This window comes from Panthera uncia, chromosome B4 (genome assembly GCF_023721935.1).
Source record: "Panthera uncia isolate 11264 chromosome B4, Puncia_PCG_1.0, whole genome shotgun sequence".
Classification (NCBI taxonomy): domain Eukaryota; kingdom Metazoa; phylum Chordata; class Mammalia; order Carnivora; family Felidae; genus Panthera; species Panthera uncia.
Window position 1 is genome coordinate 80,802,014 of NC_064809.1, and position 25,840 is coordinate 80,827,853.

At 38.6% G+C, this 25,840-nt stretch overlaps 1 protein-coding gene across 3 annotated transcripts; it reads right to left on the reverse strand.

The window, feature by feature from the left end:
* PRIM1 (DNA primase subunit 1) lies at nucleotides 1-25,773 on the reverse strand. Of its 3 annotated transcripts, none has more exons than XM_049627365.1 (13): nucleotides 25,583-25,773; nucleotides 24,773-24,930; nucleotides 15,433-15,539; nucleotides 15,288-15,361; nucleotides 14,060-14,196; nucleotides 13,625-13,683; nucleotides 12,200-12,309; nucleotides 11,394-11,482; nucleotides 11,080-11,221; nucleotides 9,519-9,588; nucleotides 8,631-8,716; nucleotides 1,782-1,880; nucleotides 1-261 (listed from the first exon to the last, which is right to left on the reverse strand). In XM_049627365.1, exons 1-13 carry the CDS (start codon nucleotides 25,683-25,685, stop codon nucleotides 242-244), a joined length of 1,254 nt encoding a protein of 417 aa, XP_049483322.1. In that variant the 5' UTR covers nucleotides 25,686-25,773; the 3' UTR covers nucleotides 1-241. The 3 variants fall into 3 exon arrangements, with proteins under 3 accessions (XP_049483322.1, XP_049483321.1, XP_049483323.1); XM_049627364.1 differs by having other exon boundaries at nucleotides 25,562-25,773; XM_049627366.1 differs by lacking the exons at nucleotides 1-261; nucleotides 8,631-8,716 and having other exon boundaries at nucleotides 1,795-1,880; nucleotides 25,562-25,773.
* Between the last annotated feature and the right edge of the window lie 67 nt (nucleotides 25,774-25,840).

The window sequence follows — 25,840 nt, forward strand, 5'->3', positions numbered from 1 at the left end:
TTTTACAAATATTTGCAATCCACTTGCTCCTCTCATTACTGCTTCTTCGAGAAACCTGGACACTCTCCTTTGGTGGTTTCAGGAATCTTTTCAACATAATTATTTTTCAAGAAAAGGACATTTTGCTTTGAGCACTAAAACACATATATGGTTCCACCATATTAATTAAATGCTGTTGAAGTATTTGGTTATTGGTTGAAGGTAGAAGATATCTACAATGGTTTGAGGAGAGTTGTTATCTTCAGAAGTCTTTCTGTAAATCTGAAATAGAATAGATTCTTATCAAAGGACAGTAAAGTAAAACAAAACAAATCCCATTTATTTTCACACTCTGATTTGGTTAATGCTTCCATTAAATTCACATCATGCATAAAGATTTGCTTTCACACTTGCTGAAGCCCACATTACAGGCTGAGCTAGTACAGAACAAGAGTACAAAGGACTTAATATGGCCAGTTGGAATGGCAGGTTCACTGAGGCTTTCCAAGTTCAGTGTCATCATTGTTCATTCAACAAGCACATATCTGAGTGGCTACTATGAGTTCAGCATTATCTTGGGCACTACTTTTTAACCATCATGAATTTTATTAAGAAATGAAGTGGAAAGGGAGTTTGTATTTCTGTAACATGGCCACAGTTTTCTATGGTATCCATCAATCTCCCGAATAATATTCACTGCTGATTTTTTTCATTTTGGCTTACACATATGCTTGGGTCTCTTCTATTCAAATAACTTTTCCTTTGACACTGCTGTCCTCTTGGTATCTCCTTTGGGTTCCAATATCCAACAGGATTTTATCACTTGTCTACTGCATTTGACACTCTATAATTTCCTTGAAACTTTCCCCTGGCTGCTTCTGTAACACTTAACTTTCCTCTTTCATCTCTCTGCTTCCAAATCATTACCACCTCTCAAGGATGGCTATAGTATTTGTACCTTTTAGAGATCTCCAGTGCTATTCTCCTAAATGGTAATAGCCCAGTTGGCCTCTTGGGCTCTATTATATCCCCTATATCCCCCCAGATTTTTGTTGCTAGTTTTATCTGGCTAGATTAAACTATAAATCATGGCAAAACCTTTAATAGATTCCTTGTCTCTACTGAATTAAGTCCAAACTCTCAAGACTGGAATTCAAGGCCATCTATACCCTGGCTTCAGTCTGCTTCTCCAGTTTTCTATCCAATCACTTCCTGACACATCTTTTTTAAGATTAGCTGTACTAGATGGCCTCCAGAGTGACCTGATGCTTTTGTCTCTAATGTTTTTGCCCTTGCTGTTCCTTTAAGCATGAACAACCTGTCACCTTTTTCCACTCCTGTACCCTTATCCCATCATATCTCTGCTTGTGGAAATCATACTCAAACCTTAAGGCATCGTATATAGGCATTGGGGATTAGAATCTGTATAGCAACTCACTGAAGAGTTCAAATATCACTCTTTTCATATGAAATCTCAGGTTCTCAGAATCAGATGAGATCTCTTGGCATTTTATACTTCTTTGTTTTGTATCAGTTAGTACTTCCTAAGGGCAGGAGGCATGGTGTGGAATTCATCTTTGTATAACTAATTTTTGTTTCCCTCATGATACCTGATACATCATACCTGATAGAATATCTATTGAATTAAGTGACCAATTTTTAAAACACTAAGGATAGTAAGCTAAATCTATAACTTGTTTTAGGAGGGCAAAGGCTAGAGCTCTAAAATTAATCACTTGCTGGATACTTTAAACTTCCTGTACTAATATCTAAATAGCTAAAAGGGAAAAGTATAGTCTTACCACTCTTCTTGAGAAGTTCTCCTTTTCGGGATTTATCCAGGTTTTCAAGAAACTGTTCAAAAACTTTTATGTAAGGAGCTAGACTGGTCTTCTTATAATCTAAATTATGAAGGCCATGCATTATAATTAGCATTTTGGAAGTGAGAATTACACGAAAGTATAACTTTAAGTTTTGTTTTCAAGAGTTCTTTAAAATAGTGTTGTCCAATATAAGAAATGTGTAGTTTAAATACTCTAGTAGTCACATTAAAAAGGTAAAATAATTTTAACATTTAATCCAGTATATCTAAAATATTATTATTTTAACATAATAAAAATTGAAATATTTTACATTCTTTCATACTAAGTCTTTGAACTCTAGTGTTTTGTATTTAAAATGCATCTCAATGTAGATGATGTATTATCATGAGAAATACTTGATCTATATTTAGATTTAAATTATAAAATATACAGTTGAAAAGTAGGCTCATATACCCAAATTTCCCAAACATACTTAAAAGTTTTCCAATAATTGAATCAAATATCAGTTTTTAAAACTTATTTAAAACACTTTTTTTTTAAGATTTTATTTTTAAGTAATTTCTACATCCAATGTGATGCTCAAGCTCACAACCTTGAGATCAAGAGTCACATGTTCCACTAACTGAGCCAGCCAGGCATCCCTATCAGTTTTGAAATTTAAATTAATTAAAGTTAAATTTAAAAAATCAGTTCCGGGGCGCCTGGGTGGCGCAGTCGGTTAAGCGTCCGACTTCAGCCAGGTCACGATCTCGCGGTCCGTGAGTTCGAGCCCCGCGTCAGGCTCTGGGCTGATGGCTCGGAGCCTGGAGCCTGTTTCCGATTCTGTGTCTCCCTCTCTCTCTGCCCCTCCCCCGTTCATGCTCTGTCTCTCTCTGTCCCAAAAATAAATAAAAAACGTTTAAAAAAATTAAAAAAAAAAAAATAAAAATAAAAAAAATAAAAAATCAGTTCCTTGTTTATACTAGTCACATTTCTTTTTTTAAGTTTATTTGTTTTTAAATTAAAAAAAATTAATGTTTATTTTTGAGAGATAGAGAGGCAGGGTGTGAGCAGGGAAGGGGCAGAGAGAGAGGGAGACACAGAATCTGAAGCAGGCTCCAGGTTCTGAGCTGTCAGCAGAGTCCAATGTGGGGCTCCAACTCTTAAACAGCAAGATCATGACCTGAGACAAAGTTGGATACTTAATCAACTGAACCACCCAGGCACCCCTTTAAATTTATTTATTTATTTTAAGAGACAGAACACAAGTGGGGGCAGAGAGGTGGAGAGATAGAATCTCAAGCAGACTCTGAGATGTCAACATGTAGACTGACGAGGGGCTCAGCCTCATGAACTGTGAGATCATGATAGGAGTCAAAATCAAGTCCAGCTGAGCCACCCAGGCACCCCTATACTAGCCATATTTCAAGTGCTTAATAGCCGTATGTGGCTACTGTATTAAGACAGTGCTGCTCTAAAATATCCAAACTACCCATACACATCCACTTTTGTAGTCAGGCTTTCTAATATTAGACCAACATAATCTAGTGAGTCTGTGTTAAGTCCCATACAACATTCCTTTCTTTAGAAATTATGGCTTCACTGGGGCGCCTGGGTGGCTCAGTCAGTTAAGCCTCCGACTTTGGCTCAGGTCATGATCTCATGGTTCATGAGTTCAAGCCCTGCATCTGCTTCTCTGCTATCAGCACAGAGCCCACTTTGGATCTTCTGTCCCCCTCTCTCTATCCTCCCCTGCTTACTCTCTCTCTGTCTCAAATATTTAAGAAAAAAAAAAAAAGAAATTGTGGCTTCAGTAATAAATAGTTTTACTAACAGAGCAAACATTAAGAATGTGAAGTCAGGGTCATTCTACCTGGAGACAATCAGAAATTTATAGTCATATGCCTTAAGTACAGTATTTTTTGACTTATAAAAACTTTATTTTTTATGGGACATCTGGGTGGCTCAGTCGGTTAAGCACCAAACTTTGGCTCAGGTCATGATCTCATGGTTCGCGGGTTCGAGCCCCATGTTGGGCTCTGTGCTGACAGCTCAGAGCCTGGAGTCTGCTTCAGATTCTGTGTGTCCCTCTCTCTCTGCCCCTCCCCTGCTCATGCTCTGTCTCTCTCTCTCTCAAAAATAAACAATAAAAAACAATTTTAAAATTTTATTTATTTTTTGATTTATAAAAATTAAAAAGAATTTACACAATAAAATTTTGAATACAGAATCTTAATCTGATTATTTAATTATATAATCTATAATACCCAATAGGGGAGAAAATCTGATTGAGAGCACAAGATGAGATTTGGATTTTGGTAGCATGCCATGTCTGCATGGAATAGTCCTCATAATAGTTCACTGAAAAGAGTAAAAAAAAGAAACTATACTTAAAAAGTTTTTTAGTAAACGTGTCTGATGTACTTGGAACTAGACAAGGAAATCTTGACGAGGGTATTAAGGATGAATATCTAAACTGTGGCAATTATGAAAATATATTTTGTCCTACATGTTTATATATGAATTTTCTTATAACAATAAATGTAAACCAAAGAAGCAGTTTAGTTTGGGATCAACCACATAGCACTTTGAAAAAAAATTTTTTTACACTTATTTATTTTTGAGAGAGAGAGAGAGACAGAGTATGAGCAGGGGAGGGGCAGAGAGAGAGGGAGACACAGAATCAGAAGCAGGCTCCAGGCTCTAGGCTCCAAGCTGTCAGCACACAGCCCAACCCAGGGCTTGAACCCACGAACCGTGAGATCATGACCTGAGCTGAAGTCAGATGCTTAACCAACTGGGCCACCCAGGCGCCCCAACCACATAGTACTTTGAACCTTTAATTCAGGATTCTAAGCTCCTTGGATATAGGTCTATATGCTTATTTCACCATAGTAGAATATATAACAGGCACTCAATAATTACTTAAATATTTACTGCCCATTATGTATCAAGTACTATGCTAAATTCTAAAATAGTATAAGCCAAACTCTTTGGTTTCAAGAAGTTTTTAAATGAACAGGAAAAACAGGTCCTATATGTAGTAATAGAAAACAATATATAATTAAAGGCCAAACAGGCATATGGATAATTGTAAGTCCAAAGAATTCACCAATCAAGATTGACTGAGGTGGCTATGAAGTGGGTCTTAGAAAAAAGACATAATTAGATAGAGAGGACAGTAGAGATCATTCCAGGATTTGGGAAGAAGGGCAGGAATAAATAGTACTAGTGTGAAAAAGGACTAAGGCTTAAAATTGCAGAAACTAAAGAAATAATAAGGAACTTACATTTCACCTGTTCCAACCTCCCACCATCTCTGAAGCACCCCTGACTGATGGCTATTAGGCTATTTATGAATACTTGAAATGATAGGCAGTTTAATTTACTTTTGAAAGTAAATATTGTATAAATTTTGAAGTTATAGTTATTAGAAAATTTCTCTTTAAAATCTCTGAACAAAAGAAAAAGATGTCATCAAGAGACAATATTAAGTTTAAAAAATTGTGCTAAAGTAATATATACATGTTGTTAAAAGGAGTAAAATACTACTAACATGTTAGAAAAAATAGCAGCTCTCTACCTTTATTCTTTTTTTTTTTATTTAAAAAAAAATTTTTTTTTTTAACGTTTATTTATTTTTGAGACAGAGAGAGACAGAGCATGAACGGGGGAGGGGCAGAGAGAGAGGGAGACACAGCATCAGAAGCAGGCTCCAGGCTCTGAGCCATCAGCCCAGAGCCCGACGCGGGGCTCGAACTCATGGACCGCGAGATCGTGACCTGAGCTGAAGTCGGACGCTTAACCGACTGAGCCACCCAGGTGCCCCTCTCTACCTTTATTCTGACCTCTCAATCCTCTTGAATGGCAACCACTTTTCTTTTCTATAACTTATTTCTAACAAATGAACACTTCCATTGTTTAGAAATCCAAGGCTATTCTTCCTAGGTCTGTGGCTTTTTGGGAGAGAGGAACAGGAAGGGGTGAGAAAGCTCTTAAGATCTTTTCATTCTCAGTGTTCTGAAATTTCAAAATAATGTGCCTTGGTGTAGGTAGGTCTGTCTTATTATTCTGAGCCTTTTCAATAAAGGGCTCATTTCTGGGATGGTTTCCTATACAGTTTTGATATTTTTTCCCTCCCTGGTTGTTCTTTTTCTGAAACTCCCATAGTCAGGTATTAGACCTCCTGAACCATTCTTATCTTTTTCCTCCTTAAAACAATAATAACAAAAACTTGTCTTTTTTGTAGTACTTTCTGGAAAATCTTAACTTTTTTTTTTACCAGCCCTTCCATTGAATTTTTTATTCTAATGATTATGTTCTCGATTTCTAAGTCCTCTTTCTTGTTCTCTAAGTGTCTCTTTTCATAGCAATCTAATCTTGCTTCATGGTTCCACTATTTTCTTATTCTCTGAGGATATTAGTTTTTTAAAAAAAAGTTTTCAAGGCACCTGGATGGCTCAATTAGTAGAGCATGCAATTCTTGATCTCTGGGTTGTGAGTTTGAGCCCCATGTTGGGTGCAGAGATTACTTTAAAAAAGAAAGAAAGAAAGAAAGAAAGAAAGAAAGAAAGAAAGATAGGTAGGTTTTCTTTGTTCTTTGCGTTGTCTGTTTTCTCTGAGTTCCTTTTTCCAGTTTATTCTGATTTTTCATGTTGGAGATGTGTTTTATTTTTTATTTATTTAATTTATTATTATTATTATTATTTTAATGTTTTTATTTATTTTTGAAGGAGAGAGAGAGACAGCATGAACAGGGGAGGAGCAGAGAGAGAGGGAGACACAGAATCCGAAGCAGGCTCCAGGCTCTGAGCTGTTAGCACAGAGCCCGACATGGGGCTTGAACTCACAAACCGTGAGATCATGATCTGAGACGAAGTCGGACACTTAACTGACTGAGCCACCCAGGCGCCCCTGGAGATGTTTTTTAAATACTTGATTTATTTTTATTATTTTTTAAAAAGTTTATTTATTTTTGAGTGAGAGTACACGGGAGGGACAGAAAGAGAGAATCCCAATCAGGCTCTACACTGCCAGTGTGGAGCCCAATGTGGGACTTGAATCCACGAACTGAGATCATGCACTGGGCTGAAATCAAGAGTGAGACGCTCAACCGACTGAGCCACCTAGGTGCCCCTCAAATACTTTAAATCAAATGTCTGTAATCATTCTACAAACATTAATAGTGGAATGTACAATGTTAGGTATTATGTTAGAGCTGGAATAGATGAAGGTTTTTTTTGGTTTTTTTTTATGAATTGATATTTGAGCTTGTGGTTTTTTTTGCATTTTTTAAAATGTTTATTCATTTTTGAGAGAGAGAGAGAGAGACACAGTGTGAGTGGGGGAGGGGGAGAGAGAGAGGGAGACACAGAATCTGAAGCAGGCTCCAGGCTCTGAGCTGTCAGCACAGAGCCCGACATAGGGCTCGAACTCACGAACCACTAGATCATGACCTGAGCCGAAGTCAGACACTTAACCGACTGAGCCACCCAGGCGCCCCTTGAGCTTGGGTTTTGAAAGTAGTGTAGCAACATTTGACCAAGAAAGGCCAATCAGAGATCACAGATCTGCCCTGTCCATTATAATAGTTACTAGACACATATGGCTATATAAATGAAAAATGGCTAATAAATGAATTTAAGGGGCATCTGGGTGGCTCAGTCAGTAAGCATCCAACTCTTTTTTTTTTTTTTTTTTAATATTTATTTTTGAGAGAGAGAGAGGACGCAAGTGGGGCAAGGGCAGAGAAAGAGGGGGTACAGAGGATCTGAAGCTGGCTCTGTGTTGACAGCAGAGAGTCTGATGTGGGGATTGAACTCACAAACTGTGAGATCATGAACCGAGCTTAAGTCGGACACTCAACCAACTGAGCCATCCAGACGCCCTAAGCATTCAGCTTTTGATCTCAGCTCAGGTCTTGATCTTATGGTTGTGAGTTCAAACTCTCCACTGGGTGTGAAGCTTACTTAAAAAACAAACAAGCAAACAAAGAAATTGAAAATCCAGTTTCTGATAATTCAAGTGGATTATGCCACATGTGGATAGTGAGTACCACACTGGGAAGTGCATTACATTTCTATTATCACAGAAAGTTCTATTGGCTCTGTTGCTGTAGGATGTCTCTTGGGTGTTGGTATATAAAGATTTGACCGGGGCGCCTGGGTGGCTCAGTCGGTTGAGCGTCCGACTTCAGCTCAGGTCACGATCTCACGGTTCGTGAGTTCGAGCCCCGCGTCAGGCTCTGGGCTGATGGCTCAGAGCCTGGAGCCTGCTTCTGATTCTGTGTCTCCCTCTCTCTCTGCCCCTCCCCCGTTCATGCTCTGTCTCTCTCTGTCTCAAAAATAAATAAACATTAAAAAAAAAAAAAAAAAGATTTGACCTCTATGAGAAGGAAGATTTATAAATTCTCTAGTTCCTTCATATTCTTGAATATACAGTTCAACCACAGTTTAGATCTATATTTACCATAACACTCATCTGGATACATCAAAAATAAAGAGCAAAAGTACTATATACATAGTGGTTGTTAAATCAATAGCTGTTGAAACTAAGACTGTGACAAACAATGATCCACACCAATTGACAATTTAATCTTGTAAGTATAGATCCTGGCATTTAGATGATGCTTAGAAATATCTGTGGACTCAAATTGGATTCAACATCACCATTTGAGCAACTGATTAAAAAAGGACAAAAACATTGTTATGATATTATTGGTTACTGAGCTGGTTTCAGGATAAACAATCCATTCTAGGCTGAATCCAAGGAGAATGAATTACTGGACTGACAGAAGGATGTCTATATAAAAAACTTAGGTTAAAGTGAGATTTTAGTATATTGACATACCTCTGGTTCTATGTTTGATATCAGATTCAGCTTCATTTCTCTTTCCCTCATTAATGGAAATGGTATCCAGTTCACGGCAGATGGAGCTACAAATAACAGAATAAGAGAATTTTCCTCCTTTTTTATTTAACTCTATGCTCAATATCAGGCTTGAACTCATAAGCCCAAGATCAAGAGTCATATGCTCTACTGACTGAGTCAGGCAGTTGCCCTAGAATAAGAGAATTTTAAAGTTGTTTCTTGGTCAACATTACCTAGTGTATGACAGCCACGTGAATCCTACAAGATTTTTGGTGAAAAAATTGTGTGACCAACTAAATTTGGGATATTCTAAAAATCACAATCTCTAATATGGATAGATAATTTTCTAATATGCATGGAGTTTTCCATGTATGTTAGCATAATAAAAACTGGGAAATCTTACAGTGGAGAACTTTTTATTTAAAAGTGGTTATTTCCCAAACTTATTTGAACTTATAATCTTTTTTTTTCTTAATGTTTATTTTGAGAGAGAGAGAGAGTGTGTGAGCAGGGGAGAGGCAGAGAGAGAGAGGGAGGGAGAGAGAGTATTCCAAGCAGATTCTGCACTGCCAGAGCAGAGCCCAACATAGGGCTTGAACTCATGAACCACGAAATCATGACCTGAACTGAAACCAAGAGTTTGATGCCTAACCAACTGAGCCACCCAGGTGCCCCAGAACTTATAATCTTTTTATTAGAGAACAGCAACTTGTGTTCTGCGTAACTCACTAGGAAATGTTGCTCTACTAGGGCATCATCATATAGCCTCAGAGCAGCTGCTTCTCTGGAAAGGATCTAGTCCAATCTACTTCAAATTCAGGAACCAATCACAAACAAAAAAGGAATGATCAATGATCTGGAACATACCTTATGGTTGGAACAGTAAATGGATCAAACTGGTCCACTTTCTGTACATCGATAGGCACAGAAATGCGACCTGTAAGGACCAAAAGTTATAAACTGATGACTGTGAAATACAGATCATTATGGGCTGTCTCCTATGTGTTATTTTGGCTAAATTTTAATCTAAGGCTTAGAAAAAGGGTTAGACTTATCTGTTGAAACCAGTAGTTGGAAATTACTTCCACACTAGCTGCATCTTTTATTTCTCTTAAAAAAAAAACCAAAAAATAAGTATGAAAGACTGTTGAGCTACTACATAGTGCTCTTATCTCTACTTTTATTTCTATCTCCTTCTTCCTAATATCCTTTTATACAGAAGTACAGAATGATATCAAATTTAGTGAGTTCTGAAAATGAAACAACATAGATAAAAATAGTTCCTTTCATTATCTTGATTTGCTGAGATCGGAACAGACACCTGTATGTTGGAAATCTTTAGAAAGCATTTTGGGAATAAAATAGCATTATACTACCTTTTTACAATATCTACACCTGGGATACCACATAAAGTTCATCACATCTCAAAAATGAGATAATGAATCTCAAGAATGCCAGGTAAATAACAAGTTAAGATAATCAAGAGAATTGGGAGTTGCTGATTGAAGACAGAGTAAAAACTGCAGCTACTTAATGGGGAAAAGATATAATCAAAATGTATACACCTATGAATATAATTATTTACTGAAACTGAATTTTAGAATAAGGGAATACCCACTAAAGTTTTAGAATTAAGTTAAAAAAATATTAAGAAATATTAAGATTATTACCAAAAGAAGCTGAAAACACACAGTTGACAGGTTTGAAAAGGAGCTATCCAAATATACGGACTAGAGAATCATTATAGATTATTAAAGGAAACTAGGCAATTTGGGAGGACTGAATGTGTGACAATTTCTAGGCACTTTACATTTTAGATTTTCACAATAACCCACTGAAGTAAGTACTATTATTATCTCCATTTCACAGATGAGAAAACCAAGGTACAGAGAGTAGTTTGCCTAACATCCCACAGCAAGTGGCAGGGTTGGATTATTGACTGCTTATTGGATATTAGTTGTCCTAAAAAGGACAACTATATACAACTGCATATGTCTCCCGGTTGGATGAAGCAAAGTTTAGGTCAATATAGCCACCTTTATATCTATTTTAAAGTCAGTTTCATTCCTTCAAAACACCTAAGAAAAATGTGAAGGAGGAAAGCTAAAAGTATGGAAAAAGAACTGAGGGAGGAAGCATAGTGGGAACAGCACAGAACTCTGTGGTTTAAGAACTGAATTCTGTTTCTAGCTCTGTTGCAATTTGTTTTATGACTGTGGACAAGTCCCATTAACCTCTTGGACCACTGTTTTCTCATTTGTACAGTGAGAACTACCATCGTGTGAGTTCTAAGTACCTCTACAATTCTAACACTGAACCTCAAAAACCCAGATGAAAATTATTTACGTAGTGGAAACTCATCTGGTAGCTACTAATCAACAACTAAAACTTTCATTTTCCTTCTAGTTTTACTTTCTTTACATTGTACCTGTTTTAGGATGAACACTAAAAGGGCTCTTCAGTAAATGATTGATTCCTTTGCTAACATTGATATCCAGCCGTGGAAAACAGTACTGGAGCATGATCTCCCATTCAAGCCAGGGTCCACATTTGTCGTTTTTGGTATTATCCTAAAAACAGATGCAAGTCCAGCATGAGGATCAGTAGGAACTTTTGAGGATTTCTTTAAAAGTGGTTAAAAATTATTTTCAATAATCTTTAACTTACTAATAAGCAAAACAATCAGAATTTAATTAAGAATTACATTATTATATTTATAATAGAGATTTCGATGGGATATACCTGAGAGCTGATGGTTTTCTTCAAATACTCCCAACGCTGAAGTGAATTGTGATGCTTTTGGAAGTTTTGTTGAAGTTTCTCATGAATTGGTGACGAGTCATTAAGGAACACACTCATTTATGACACATTAATGAACAACTTATTTCCAGTATGTGTTACAACAAGGATAGCTGAAAGTTTACTAGAAATTATTGTTTTCTAAAATGCAAATATGTATATTTTTAAGTTTATTTATCTTGAGAGAGACAGAGACAGCATGAGCAGGGGAGAGGTAGAAAGAGAGAATCCCAAGCAGGCTCTGCACTGTGAGCACAGAGCCTGATGTGGGTCTTGAATGCACAAAACCATGAGATCATGACCTGAGACAAAATTGATAGTCGGACGCTTAAATGACTGAGCCACCCAGGTGCTCCTCTAAAATGCAAATATTAATTGAACACATATCCTTAAAAAAATCTCCTGTAAAAATATGATACTGATATGACAGAAAAAATGCCAAAATAAATATTTGGTTTAATGTAAAGCTTTCCCTGGTCTGTACAAATTTTGACTATATGATTCAGTATTCTTTAAGTATCCATTAATTCTATGAGGATCAAACTCCAAAATGAGGAAATTTCTTTCTGAAAAGGCTTCATTTTTTACTATATTCCAAACTAGAGATACTAAAATGCAGAAAAAGATGTTTTGTGTAAAAAGACTAAATTTGTAAGAGTACGTATATGAGAATATGCAGGCAGAACACATTTATAATATCATAGATAAATACATGTAGCTCACATAACAATGGTCTTGGGAAAGGATATTTTCAGGAACAAGGGCTAAGATCTTATCCCAGCTTTCTTTATTTTCAAGAATATCTTGATCAACTAAGGCATAGTCTTCAAAGTATTTTTTTATTATGTTTATAGATTTTCTGTAGGAATAACAATAACAAAGTCCTAATACTATTTGTAATATATACACTGCATAACTTTTGTTGCTATTTGGGTGGCTAGTGCTTACTTCTACTGAATTTTTCTTAATGAGCATGTATTAGTCTAATAAGAAAAATACAAATAGAGTTTAGCTATGTAAAATGGGAATAATACCCCTTTGCAGGGTTATGAGAGTTAACTAAGACATTCTAAGGGGAAGAACCTACTGTAGATAGTACCTGGCTTAGAACAGATATTCAAGAAATGTTTACTTTTTTTTTTTTTTTTAAAGTAGGCTCCACAGGCTTAAATTTACGACCCTGAGATCAATATCTGAACTGAGATCAAGAATCGGATGCTTAACCGACTGAGCCACCCAAGTGCCCCAAGAAATGTTTACTTCTTAAGCTCTACAACTTAGGTTAATAGCATCATAAATATGTAACAAGAAAGCAACCAAGCCAGGACAACATAATAATACATCAGTAGTAGAATGTGGGATAGAGTCTATAGTTTCTACTGTGAATTACTTGCTTTACATCTCGACAATTATATAGTGCTTAGCATTTTGCAGACTTCACATCTGTTTCATTTAATCTTTGCCACAACTCTCAGATAGAAGGAGATGTTTTTCCCGTCATATAGTTAAGGAAATAGAGGCTCTAATATTTTTATTAAGGTCTTAATAAGTTGCAGAATAGAGATTCTAACTCTTTATGTTTATTTATTTTTCAGAGAGAGAGAGAGAGAGAGAGAGCGCAAACGGGGTAGGGGCAGAGAGAGAGGGGGACATAGAATTTGAAGCAGGCTCCAGGCTCTGAGCTGTCAGCACAGAGCCCGATGTGGGACTCAAACCCACGAACTGCAAGATCATAACTTGAACCAAAGTCAGATGCTTAACCGACTGAGCCACCCGGGCGCCCCTAGAGATTCTCTTAATGCAAGCTCTTTTCACCCAGAGAAGTAGTGAGTTCAGTGGGAAGAGTATGGGTTTTGAAATTAGGCAGACCAGGACATGAATGCTGAATTTAACAATTATTTGTGTGGTGCCACGAAACTTATACAATCTTTTCAAATCTCACTTTCTTCATCTGTAAATGGAGATACCATCATGACCGTCATGAAGTTATTGTTAAAACCAATGAGAACATTTGTAAAACATCTGTCATGAATACTGCAGCATGAAGTAGTCATTCAATGAACTCTACTTATTATCACTGTAAAGTGCTATCCCAGTAGGGAAAACTGATAACAAGGCAATTCTAAAGGTAAATCAGACACAACTTAAACTGCATAGAGTCTTTTCCAACAGACCTGACAAAAGGGTGAATTTTTTCGCTTAGGTGGACTTTCTTTTTAACGTCTTGACCACCCTGAAAAATAAACCATCAAAAAAGAACTTCATGTATATGAAATAAATGAAATAACTTAAAAATTCCTTTAATGTGTTCTAAAGATACTGATTAAAAGAAAACTGTCAACATATAGAAGTTTAGATGCTATTTTATAGTCTCAATACTTGTAACTTTCTGGGTTACCTTTACTTAACATAATTGAACCAGAAAAGTAATTTTCCTTTTGTCACAAACAAAGATCTTAAAAAATGTAGCTACTATGATTATTTGATCTGCTGGTAAGATCATCTACTCTGGAATGTGGATGCTCTAAAAGTTTAATTTTGTCACTAAACATTTCAGGCTTGGTAACATCTAGCAAACAAAGAAATGTAAATTATCATTAAGATCTTACCTTTACAAGACTCAAATACTCAACTATCCCAGAACGTACTGCAGAGGACAATTTTCTAACTGATTCATCACAGACCCAACAATGAACACCTCTCCTTCCAGAATATACCCAGAGACGATGCTTAAATCCAAAGTCCTCTGAGGAGGGGAGAAATAATAGGTTTTAAAATCTAGAAATAAATTTATAAACTCCTGGTTCTTGCTTACTTCCTTAGCTTCATTTTTACCTCTTATCCACATGTACTCATGTTAACTCTACTGAATTATTTTTAGTTTTCTGTGTTCTCCATGCTTTTGCCTTTATGTCAATACCTATTCTGGTCTCTCTGCCAAGAATTTCTTCATGCCCCGGTATTTCCATTTCTCTCCCTGACCAATTGCCATTTATCATTAAAGACCCAGTCTAGGGATATTAAAAAAAGTTAATAAATTTAAAGTGTTTAGAACAGTGCTTGGCACATAATAAGCACCCTAGATAAGAGTTAGCTATTTTTAGTACATGTGCTGCTGAAGTGATCACAAGAGTTAGCTATTTTTAATATCATTATCATCTTTATCATTATCTTTTCCAGAAAGCCTTTTCTAATCCAGTCTTTTCCCATTCCTGTATGCACTCCTGCTGTTCTAGATCTCCAGGGAATGCTGGGCATATTACTCAACATAAGTATAATCTTCAATTTTATTCGTCTTCTTCTTAGACTGCATAACATACTTGAGGTAATCATTATCTTTCATATTTCTTTCCCTCACCTAGGACAGTATGTAGCACAAAGAGCTGCTCGACAGATGACTGAACTGGGAAAAAACTCACTGGTTTGATCAACAGCTTTATTAGAATTTGAACTACAACTTTATTCTAATCTTTTATTTTCTGGCCATATGTTTCAAGGAAACATGTTCAAAATTTATGAGAGTTGACTATAAAATGGTATAGATAGGGGTGCCTGGGTGGCTCAGTCAGTTGAGCGTCCAACTTTGGCTCAGGTCATGATCTCACAGTTCATGAGTTCGAGCCCCATGTTGGTCTCTGAGCTGATAGCTCAGAGCCTGGAGCCTGCTTCGAATTCTGTCTCCTTTTCTCTCTGCCCTTCCCCCACTCACACTCTGTCTCTCTCTCTGTCTCAAAAATAAATAAACATTAAAAATATTTTTAAATGGTACAGACAGACAAATATTCAGAGGAAAACAGATTCTTGCATTTGACCCCCTCAGACACTACCAATACTTGCCCTTCAGTGCTCGGTCGATTATGCGTATGGCCATCGTCATGAGGGTCCAGCACTTAGAACATATGTCTGCAGAACTGGAGCAGAGGCATCATTACTCACTGTTAGTGACATCACCCACCCTACCAGCAAGGCATGCAGCACTTACCTACAACATCTCCTCACATCGTCATAGTCTGTCATGTCAATGTCAAACACCAATTCTTTTTCCTGAGCCTGGAAAGCTCCCAGCTTCACTGTATTGTGTTGATTGGGCTACAGATAGGGGGAAAATATTTAAATATTTTAAATATATATACATATACATATACACACACACACACACACACACACACATATATATAACCCAAAACAAACAAAAAAACCAAACAAAAAATTCAGTTTCTTTTTTTTTTTATTTAAAAAATTTTTTTAACGTTTATTTATTTTTGAGACAGAGAGAGACAGAGCATGAATGGGGGGGGGTCAGAGAGAGAGAGAGGGAGACACAGAATCTGAAACAGGCTCCAGGCTCTGAGCTGTCAGCACAGAGCCAGACGCGGGGCTCAAACTCATGGACTGCGAGATCATGACCTGAGCCGATGTTGGATGCCTAACTGACTGAGCCACCCAGGTGCCCCTCAATCAGTTTCTATAAGAGCTGTCATGCTGCCAATTATGCTGTTTTCCACCCACACAAAAAAAGTGGCCAAAGAGAAATGAAGAAACCATAATACAATGCCAATTCTATTTCAAAGTTCATTAATTTGGATTCTGTGCATCCAGAATTGATGACAGTATACATTTACTTAAAACAGGTTTTGATAAATCTATATTGCCATAAATATTTTTTTTCAGTTCTACTGAGATATAATTGACATGTAACATTGAATAATAAATATTTGTTATTTTTAGGTTTCTGATAAGGAAGAAAGTACATACAAATAATTAATGCCCTATTGTAAGCTGTTTTAAGGAACTTTAACTGTTACTGGACATATAAGTAACAAAAATGTATTTAAAATTTTTCAATAGGGGTGCCTGGCTGGTTCAGTCAGTAGAGCATGCGACTCTATCTCAGGGTTGTGAGTTCAAGTCCCTCACTGGGTGTAGAGATTACTTAAAAATAAAATCTTTAAAAAATAAATAAAATATTTCAATAATCCAAAATATCTCAATTAGTTCAAACTGAGCCTTTGGCTTAAGCTGTAAGTAGCCTCCTTTGAGGTTATGGATCACCAGGCATAGAAGGCAGACCGAATACAGATACTTATCTTGCTCTCCTAAACTTGCACAAAAATGATAGTAAAGATTTTTTTTTTTGGATAGTAAAGATTTTCTTAAGAAAGGCATGTCTTGGGGGCATTCCTGAGCCTGGGTGGCTTAGTTAGTTGAACGTTCAACTTTGGCTCAGGTCATGATCCCACAGTTTGTGAGTTTGAGCCCCACATTGGGCTTGCTGCTGTCAGCACGGAGCCTACTTTGGATCCTCTATCCCCCGGCCCCCTGCTCCTCTCCCACTTGTGCGCTCTCTCTCTCAAAAATAAACATTAAAAAAAAAAAAAAAAAAAGCATGTCTTTTAAGAAAGAGCCAAAGAAGAGAAGATACCACCACGATTTTTATAAGATACCCATAAAAGCTGAATCTTAAGCTCTCAGTAAGGAAAGATAAGAAGCAACCCAATTTACACCTCAGCATCCCTAAAAAACTCTGGTCACAATTGGTATCTCTGGAGTAAGAATGTGCACGTGCGTGCGTGCGTGCGTGCGTGCGGTGTTGGTAAAGCTAAGACTAAAAATAAGAGTATTCGTTAAAAATCTTTTTATGAAGCAGTTCCCCAGATTCTTCCATTTACTCTGCAGAGCTAGGTGACTGTGCAAAGACACCTGAATTATTATCTGGAGAACCTCAAACAGTGGGTCTTTGGACTGGGATGAGGGGCAGGAACAACAGGTACAACTGAAGAAAGATGTGTTGTACTGATATACAGGGGATTAAGTGGACATTTACATGTGGAAAGTTGAGACCCTGCCCTCTTCCCCTACATCTGTACCCTATCGCTGCCACCCGGGGAGGAGACCAGAAGATTCCTGTCTGAAGAATCTGATCAGGAGTGTCAGGCACTGTTAAAGGCTCTAGGAATATAGATCAGTGATCAAAACAGATCTCTGTGCTAGTGGAGTTTTCATTCAAGCAAAGAGCTAGAGAAACTGACAACAGAGCTTCTTCCCAAAAAGATGACCAAGCCAGATCACCTTGTAATAAAGAAATCTAAGTCATGTATACAGAACTTCCAATCAGCTTTTTTAGTACTCTATTTTTATTTTTTTCAATATATGAAATTTATTGTCAAATTGGTTTCCATACAACACCCAGTGCCCATCCCAAAAGGTGCCCTCCTCAATACCCATCACCCACTCTCCCCTCCCTCCCACCCCCCATCAACCCTCAGTTTGTTCTCAGTTTTTAAGAGTCTCTTATGCTTTGGCTTTCTCCCACTCTAACCTCTTTTTTTTTTTTTTTTTCCTTCCCCTCCCCCATGGGTTTCTGTTAAGTTTCTCAGGATCCACATAAGAGTACTCTATTTTTATTTTTTTTTCTTTAAAAAAAAAATTTTTTTTTTTAACGTTTATTTATTTTTGAGACAGAGAGAGATAGAGCATGAACGGGGGAGGGTCAGAGAGAGAGGGAGACACAGAATCTGAAACAGGCTCCAGGCTCTGAGCTGTCAGCACAGAGCCCGACGCGGGGCTCGAACCCACAAACTGAGATCATGACCTGAGCTGAAGTCGGATGCTTAGCCGACTGAGCCACCCAGGCGCCCCAAGAGTACTCTATTTTTAAATATAAGCAACATGCAAGACATTATCAGACTTATGAGGCAAGCCTCTAATATCAAAGAGGGGAAAAAACAGGAAAAAAAGCAACCTTGAGAAAACAAGACTGTACAACAGAATTAAAAAAAAAAACAAAACTATCATTGATATCCTCAGATAAGACATATCAATGAAAAAAAAAAGTTCTTGGAAATTAAAATATAATAGCAGAAGTGAAAACCTCTGAGGAAATTCCCCAGAAAGTAGGGCCAAAGGACAAAAAAATAGAAAACAGGAGGAAAAAAAAATTAGTGAATCAGTTTAAGACACGTAATATCTGACTATAGGATTTCTGGAGAGACCAGAGAAAAATTATAGATAGGACAAATTGTATTAAAAAAAAGAAAAAGGTAGGGGCGCCTGGCCGGCTCAGATCAAGATCAGACTCTTGACCTCTGGGTTGTAAGTTTGAGCTCCATGTTGGGTGTAGAGATTACTTAAAAATAAAATCACGGAGGAGCCTGGGTGGCTCAGTTGGTTGAGCATCTGATTTCAGCTCAGGTCATGATCTCACAGTTTGCAAGCCCTGCATCAGGCTTTGTGTTGACAGCTCAGAGCCTGGAGCCTACTTCGGATTCTGTGTCTCCCTCTCTCTCTGCCCCTCCCTGGCTCACAGTCGGTCTCTCTTGCTCTCAAAAATAAACAAACATAAAAAAATAAAATAAAATCTTTTTTTAACTCAAAAATAAAATCTAAAAAAAAAAAAAGTAAAAGGGAAATTTCCTAGAATTGAAGGACATGAGTTCATGATCATGAGTCCATCAAGTATTTAGCACAATAGGTACAAAAAGATGCATGTCAAGTGAAATTTTAGAACATTAGGGACAGAGGGGAGCAGAAAATCCTAAGAGCTTTCAGATCCAACACAGTGGGACAAGAATCAGAATGGGGGTCTTAATAGCAACACTGGAAACAAGTAGGTAATGCAAAATTCTAAGGGAAAATGATTTAGAAACTCAACCATTAGTTAAGCATAAATGTAGAATGAAGGTATTTTCCAGATACAGAAGGTATCAAATGTTTTGTCTTCCATGCATCTTTTCTCAGGAAGCTCAGGGAGGATGTGCTCTACCAGAACAAGGAAGTAAACCAAAAAGAGAACAAAGGATTTGGGTAACACAGGATCCAAAATAGGAGAGAGGTGGAAGGACATTGGGGTGATTACAAGATCATATTTATCCAACAGGCTTAGAGGGCAATCAGTCCACCTTGGGGGTCAGAAGTCTGCCAGGGAAATTTTTTTAGGGTGAAATTGACAAACTACCTGTTAGGTCTGAACACATTGGGATATTCAGACAATTGGCAAGGAGTTTGGGGTTGACTTAGTGATTGACCCCTGATTTTTAATCTAACAAATATATTAGAAGCATGTGGAAATGGGAAGGTGAGGTGAGGGTAGGCAGTGAGGTAAAAGAAAGCTAAACTCTCATCTGCCAGATTGGAAAGTCAGTAGATAATGCTTAAAATAGAAAAATGGGAGAAATATAAAAATGTTACTTACAGACAAGGCGGCAAATACCTTAAGAATCAGCTAAAAGAAAGTGGTTGCCTCTGGGGAGCAGAAAATAATGGAAAGAGAAAGAGATCCTTAAAAAAAAAAAGCCTAATTAACCCATGCTCATGGATTGGAAGAAGAAATATTATTAAAATGTCTATACTACCCAAAGCAATCTATACATTCAATGTAATCCCTATCAAAATAACACCAGCATTCTTCCCAGAGCTAGAACAAACAACTCTAAAATTTGTATGGAACCAGAAAAGACCCTAAATAGCCAAAGTAATGTTGAAAAAGAGAACCAAAGCTGGAGGCATCACAATTCCAGACTTCAAGCTGTATTACAAAGCTATAATCATCAAGACAGTATGATACTGGCACAAAAGCAGACACATGGATCAATGGAACAGAATAAAGAACCCAGAAATGTATGGCCAACTAATCTTTGACAAAGCAAGAAAGAATGTCCAATGGAAAAAAGGCAGCCTCTTTAGCAAATGGTGTTGGGAAGACTGGAGAGCAACATGCAGAAGAATGAACCAGGACCACTTTTTTACACCATACACAAAAATAAACCCAAAATGGATGAAAGACCTAAATGTAAGACAGGAAACCATCAAAATACTAGAGGAGAAAATAGGCAACAACCTCTCTGATCTTTGCCGCAGCAACTTCTTACTAGACATGTTTCTGGAAGCAAGGGAAACAAAAGCAAAAATGAACTATTGGGACCTCATCAAGATAAAAAGCTTCTGCACAGCAAGGAAACAATCAACCAAACTAAAAGGTAACTATTTGCAAATGACATATCTGATAAAGGGCATCAAACTCAACACCCAAAAAACAACCAGTTAAGAAATGGGCAGAACACATGAACAGACTTTTCCAAAGAAGGCATCCAGATGGCTAACAGACACATGAAAAGATGCTCAACATCACCCATCATCAGGGAAATACATTTCAAAATCACAATGAGATACCACCTCCCAGCTGTCAGAATGGCTAAAATTAACAACTCAGGAAACAACGGATGTTGGTAAGGATGTGGAGAAAGGAGAACCCTCTTGCACTGTTGGTGGGAATGCAAACTGGTGCAGCCACTCTGGAGAATAGTATGGAGGTTCCTCAAAAAATTAAAAATAGAGCTACCCTACAACCCAGTAATTGCACTACTAGGTATTTATCCAAAGGATACAAAAATGCTGATTTGAAGGGGCACATGCACCCCAATGTTGATAGCACAATATATTAGTAATAGCCAAATTATGGAAAGAGCCCAAATGTCCATCGACTGATGAATGGATGAAGATGTGGTATATACACACAATAGAATATTACTTGGGGATCAAAAAGAATGAAATCTTGCCATTCACAACGTGAATGGAACTAGAATGTATTATGTTAAGCGAAGTAAGTCAGAGAATGACAAATATCATATGATTTGACTCGTGGAATTTAAGAGACAAAACAGATGAACATAGGGGAAGGGAAGGAAAAATAAAAACAGAGAGGGAGGCAAACCATGAGACTCTTAAATACAGAGAACAAACTGAGGGCTGCTGGAGGGGTGCTGGTTGGGCAGATGGGCTAAATGGATGATGGGCATTAAGGAGGGCACTTATTAGGATGAGCACTGAGTGTTATATTTAAGTGATGAATCACTAAACTCTATTCCTGAAATCATTATTACACTATGTTAACTAACTTGGATTTAAATAAAATTAAAAAAAATGAGATTTATTCTCCTTCATTTATTCTCCTTAAAGAGAAGGAACAGAGCGACACTTTGGCCCTTCTATAGAGATTTCAGTTTTTTGTTTAAAAAAAAAAATCTTTTTTTACATTTATTTATTTTTGAGAGACAGAGTGAGATGGTGCACGAGTTGGGCAGGGGTAGAGAGAGGAGACAGAATCCGAAGCAGGCTCCAGGCTCTGAGCAAGCTGTCAGCACAGAGCCCCACGTGGGGCTCAAACCCACGAACCGTGAGATCATGACCTGAGCCCAAGTTGGACGCTCAACCGACTGAGCCACTCAGGGACCCCTAGAGATTTCCGTTTTAATCTCTATCCCTAAAGAGAAGTAGGGATGCCTGGCTGGCTTAGTGGTAGAGCATGTGACTCACGAGTTCAAGCCCCATATTGGGCACAGAGATTACTAAAAAAAAAAAAAAAAAAAAAAAAAAAAAAATTGGGGTGCCTGGGTGGCTCAGTTGGTTGAGTGTCCAACTCTTTTTTTAAAAATTTTTTTTCCCAACGTTTTTTATTTATTTTTGGGACAGAGAGAGACAGAGCATGAACGGGGGAGGGGCAGAGAGAGAGGGAGACACAGAATCGGAAACAGGCTCCAGGCTCCGAGCCATCAGCCCAGAGCCTGACGCGGGGCTCGAACTCACGGACCGCGAGATCGTGACCTGGCTGAAGTCGGAGGCTTAACCGACTGCGCCACCCAGGCGCCCCGAGTATCCAACTCTTGATTTTGGCTCAGGTCATGATCCCAGGGTCGTGGCATGGAGTCCAGCATCAGGCCTCCGCACTGAGCATGGAGCCTGCTTGAGATTCTTTCTCTCTCTCTCTCTCTCTGCCCCTTCCCCGGCTTGCACTTTATCTCTCTCTAAAATTAGAAAAAAAAATCTAAATAAAAAAAAGTAAGTAAAAAATAAACTAGCTTAAAAAAAAAATAAAGAGAAGTAAACTGCTCCAAAGCATTTTTCTTGCCTGCCTTTTTAAAATGTCTTCTCCCCTTCCCTTGGGATTTATATCAGAAAACCTGGGTTCAGGTCTCAGGTCTACAATTTGGAAACTGTGTCTCCTGGGACAAATTATTTAAGTTCTCTCAGCCTGTTTTCTCCTTGTAAAAATATGAGGATTGATATGAAAAATAAGTTATACGAGACATGGAAAAGCTCCATACAAAAGCTACTATCACATGAATGTATTTCTCCCCCCATGTGTGTATTTTTTTTTCTTTAAATGTTTCATTTACTTTTGAGAGAGAGCACAAGCAGTGGAGTGCAGAGAGAAAGAGGGGAACAGAGGATTTGAAACAGGCTCTTTGCTGACAGCAGACAGCCAGATGCAGGGCTCGAACTCACAAACTGTGAAATCACGACTTGGGCTGAAGTCAGATGCTTTAACCAACTGAGCCACCCAGGCGCTTCCCCCCATGTGTGTACTTTTATTTTTATTTATTTTTTAAAAATGTTTATTTATTCTTTGAGAGAGAGAGAGAGCATGAGCAGGGAAGAGGCAGAGAGAGAGAGAGAGAGAGAGAGAGAGAGAGAGAGATAATCTAAAGCATGCTCCAGGCTCTGAGCTGTTAGCAGAGCCCGATGCAGGGCCTGAACCCACGAACTGTGAGACCATGACCTGAGCTGAAGTCGGGAGCTCAATCGACTGAGCCATCCAAGCGCCCCCCACCCCCATGTGTGTATTTTTAAGGAGAGAAAGAAGGGCAATTTTGGTATGTTCATTCATTCAACAAGTATTTACAGTGTACTCTCTCTGCCAGCCACTATTCTAGGCATTTAGACTGTATCAGTGACAATGGGTAGGAGGAGTGGGGCAAGTTGCAGTAGGCCTCACTGAATGAAGACGTGAGGAGGTGAAGGAAGGAACCGAGAAGGTATCTGGTAAATGGGTTCTGGGCGGTGGAAAGTGCTCGAGCAAAGGCCAGTGTGGCAGGAGTGGAGTGAGTAAGGCAGAGAGAGGGGCTTTTACTCTGAGTGAAATGAGAAGCCGTAAGAGAATGGTTTTGAGCAGAGGAATCACAGAATCTGACTTGTTCTTTTTTTTAATTTTTTTTTTAACATTTATTTATTTTTGAGACAGAGAGCATAAACAGGGGAGGGTCAGAGAAAGAGGGAGACACGGAATCTGGAACAGGCTCCAGGCTCTGACTGTCAGCACAGAGCCCGACGCGGGGCTTGAACCCACGGACCGCGAGATCATGACCTGAGCCAAAGTCAGACGCCTAACCGACTGAGCCACCCAGGCGCCCCAGAATCTGGCTTGTTTTAAAAGGATCATTGGCTGCTGTGTTGAGAATAGACTCTAGAGTCTATAGGAGCAAATTGTTAGGAAGTTTTTACAGTAATTCAGATGAGAGATGATGACAGTGGTAGTGGCACTGGTACCAGTCGTTGGATTTCAGATATTATTTTGGTAGACCTAAAGAGATTTCCTAATGGAAACAGATATAGGAGTATGAGAGAAAGAGAGGAATCAAGACTAACTTCATGGGATGCTTGGCTGGCTCATTGGGTATAGCATGTGACTCCAGATCTCAGTGTCATGTTGAATATAGACATTATTAAAAAAAACACCAAAAAACAAAAAACTCCAAAGCTGGAAGAGAATATGTAATTCTTTTAAAATTCCCTCATTTAAACCACGCTGACATCCTCATTTAGTCTTTTTAAAAAATAAAGTTCAGGGGAGGCGTCTGGGTGGCTCAGTCAGTTAACTGTTTGACTTCAGCTCAGGTCATGATCTCACCATTCCCGAGTTGGAGCCCCGTGTCAGGCTCTGTGCTGACGGCTTAGACCCTGGAGCCTGTTTCAAACTGTGTCTCCCTCTCTGTCTCTGCCCGGCCCCTGGTTGTGCTCTCTCTCTCAAAAATAATAAACATTAAAAAAAATTGTTAAAAAAATTTTATTATTATTTTTTTTAACATTTATTTATTTTTGAGAGACAGAGACAGAGCACAAGCAGGGGAGGGGCAGAGAGAGAAGGAGAGACTTAGAATCCGAAGCAGGCTCCAGGCTCTGAGCTGTCAGGACAGTGGCTGACGCCGGCTCGAACCCACTAACCATGAGATTATGACCTGAACCGAAGTCGGATGCTTAACCTACTGAGCCACCCAGGCGCCCCTCATTTAGTTTTTTTGCCCAATACTCAATTTTTTTGTCCTAGTGAGAATACAACCAATTCATTTCCAAATGATTTCCAACCAGTAATGTAGAGTATCAAGAACAACAGCAAAAAAAAATATTACAATCTACTTGCAAAAAGATAAATAAAGTGTGGCTCTTCAACTAGAATTAACTCTAAGAATGTAATCTCAAAACAATGGGGGGCTCCAACCCATTCTTGGTTTAAAAAATGAAACATAATACATAAAAAATTGATTTCTTACTCTGTGGGAGTATACTGCGCCTATATCAATCTTGTATGGATTCATTTTCTGCATCTCCTTTTCCAGATCACTCTGGTTGTTGAAGGATTGGTAGCGAATGTAAATATCATCTTTCAATGTGAATGAAAATTCACGGTGTTGAAAGTAATTCTTTGTCACTGCAAAATAAATATACAATTTTAAAGTTAATTTGGTATTTTATTTAGCACAGGGCACTATAACATCAACCAATGAGAAGATATTTTGAATAAGCCTGTGTGCTCAACACTGTGCTACATGCTAAAAAAAAAGACTTCCTAATTTGAAGGGGCTTACTATCCTGCATCTGATAGGAAAAAGTAAAAATGAAGAAAAAGATGCATTAAGTGTTTTAAATATGTAATGCCATCTGTCTCTCTTCGGTGGGCACTAATAAATTCAACTGCGAAGAGGTCAGTACCTCTCCTCTCCCGGGAGATGCTCCGCTTGTCCCTGATACACAACAGGCCTCTGTAGTTAAAGCTATGACCCGGTAATCTCCCTGGTTCAGGCGCCGCGGCCGGTAAACGGGGCACCGAATGTCAGTCTGACCAGGTAGAGGAAGGAGCAGCGGCTCGGCCTTTCTCTGTGGCCGGAGGCTGGTTACCCTAACCTCTCTTGGCCCATTTACACCTCAGAGGTGGTGGCGAGGTCTCGAGATAATGCGCGAAGGCGCCTGGCACAAAGCCTAGTGCATAGGAGGCACTTCTATTGTCATTCTAAGGTACCCTCCCAGAACCTCCTCACCGTCCCTTCCGAGCCACTACCCACTCCGCTCCCGGCTTCCATCACCTCCACCATAGTTGAGCCAGCGATAGTATTGGGCGTAGGGAAAAAGCCTCCGGTAATAAAGTTTAAGAAGCTCCGGCAGCTCGGCGGGGTCAAACGTCTCCATGGAGCGCGGGGCTCACTGTCTGCAGGACTACGACAAGAATTGGCGGGAATCACACAGCCGGAGCTTCTGTCACTACGCAGGCGCGCAGTGGCCGTGGCCGGGCGTCTGCGCCGGCTGCTGGGAATTGTAGTTCTCTCTTGGGGGTTGGCCTGGGC

Excerpts from the sequence above, each read along its gene's own strand:
- PRIM1 (XM_049627364.1), bottom strand. The coding sequence starts at position 25,685 with ATGGAGACGTTTGACCCCGCCGAGCTGCCGGAGCTTCTTAAACTTTAT. Across the intron at positions 15,540-24,772 it reads GCGCAGTATACTCCCACAGA|CCCAATCAACACAATACAGT; the intron begins GTAAGAAATCAA and ends CCCTATCTGTAG. Across the intron at positions 262-1,781 it reads AGAACTTCTCAAGAAGAGTG|ATTTACAGAAAGACTTCTGA; the intron begins GTAAGACTATAC and ends ATTCTATTTCAG.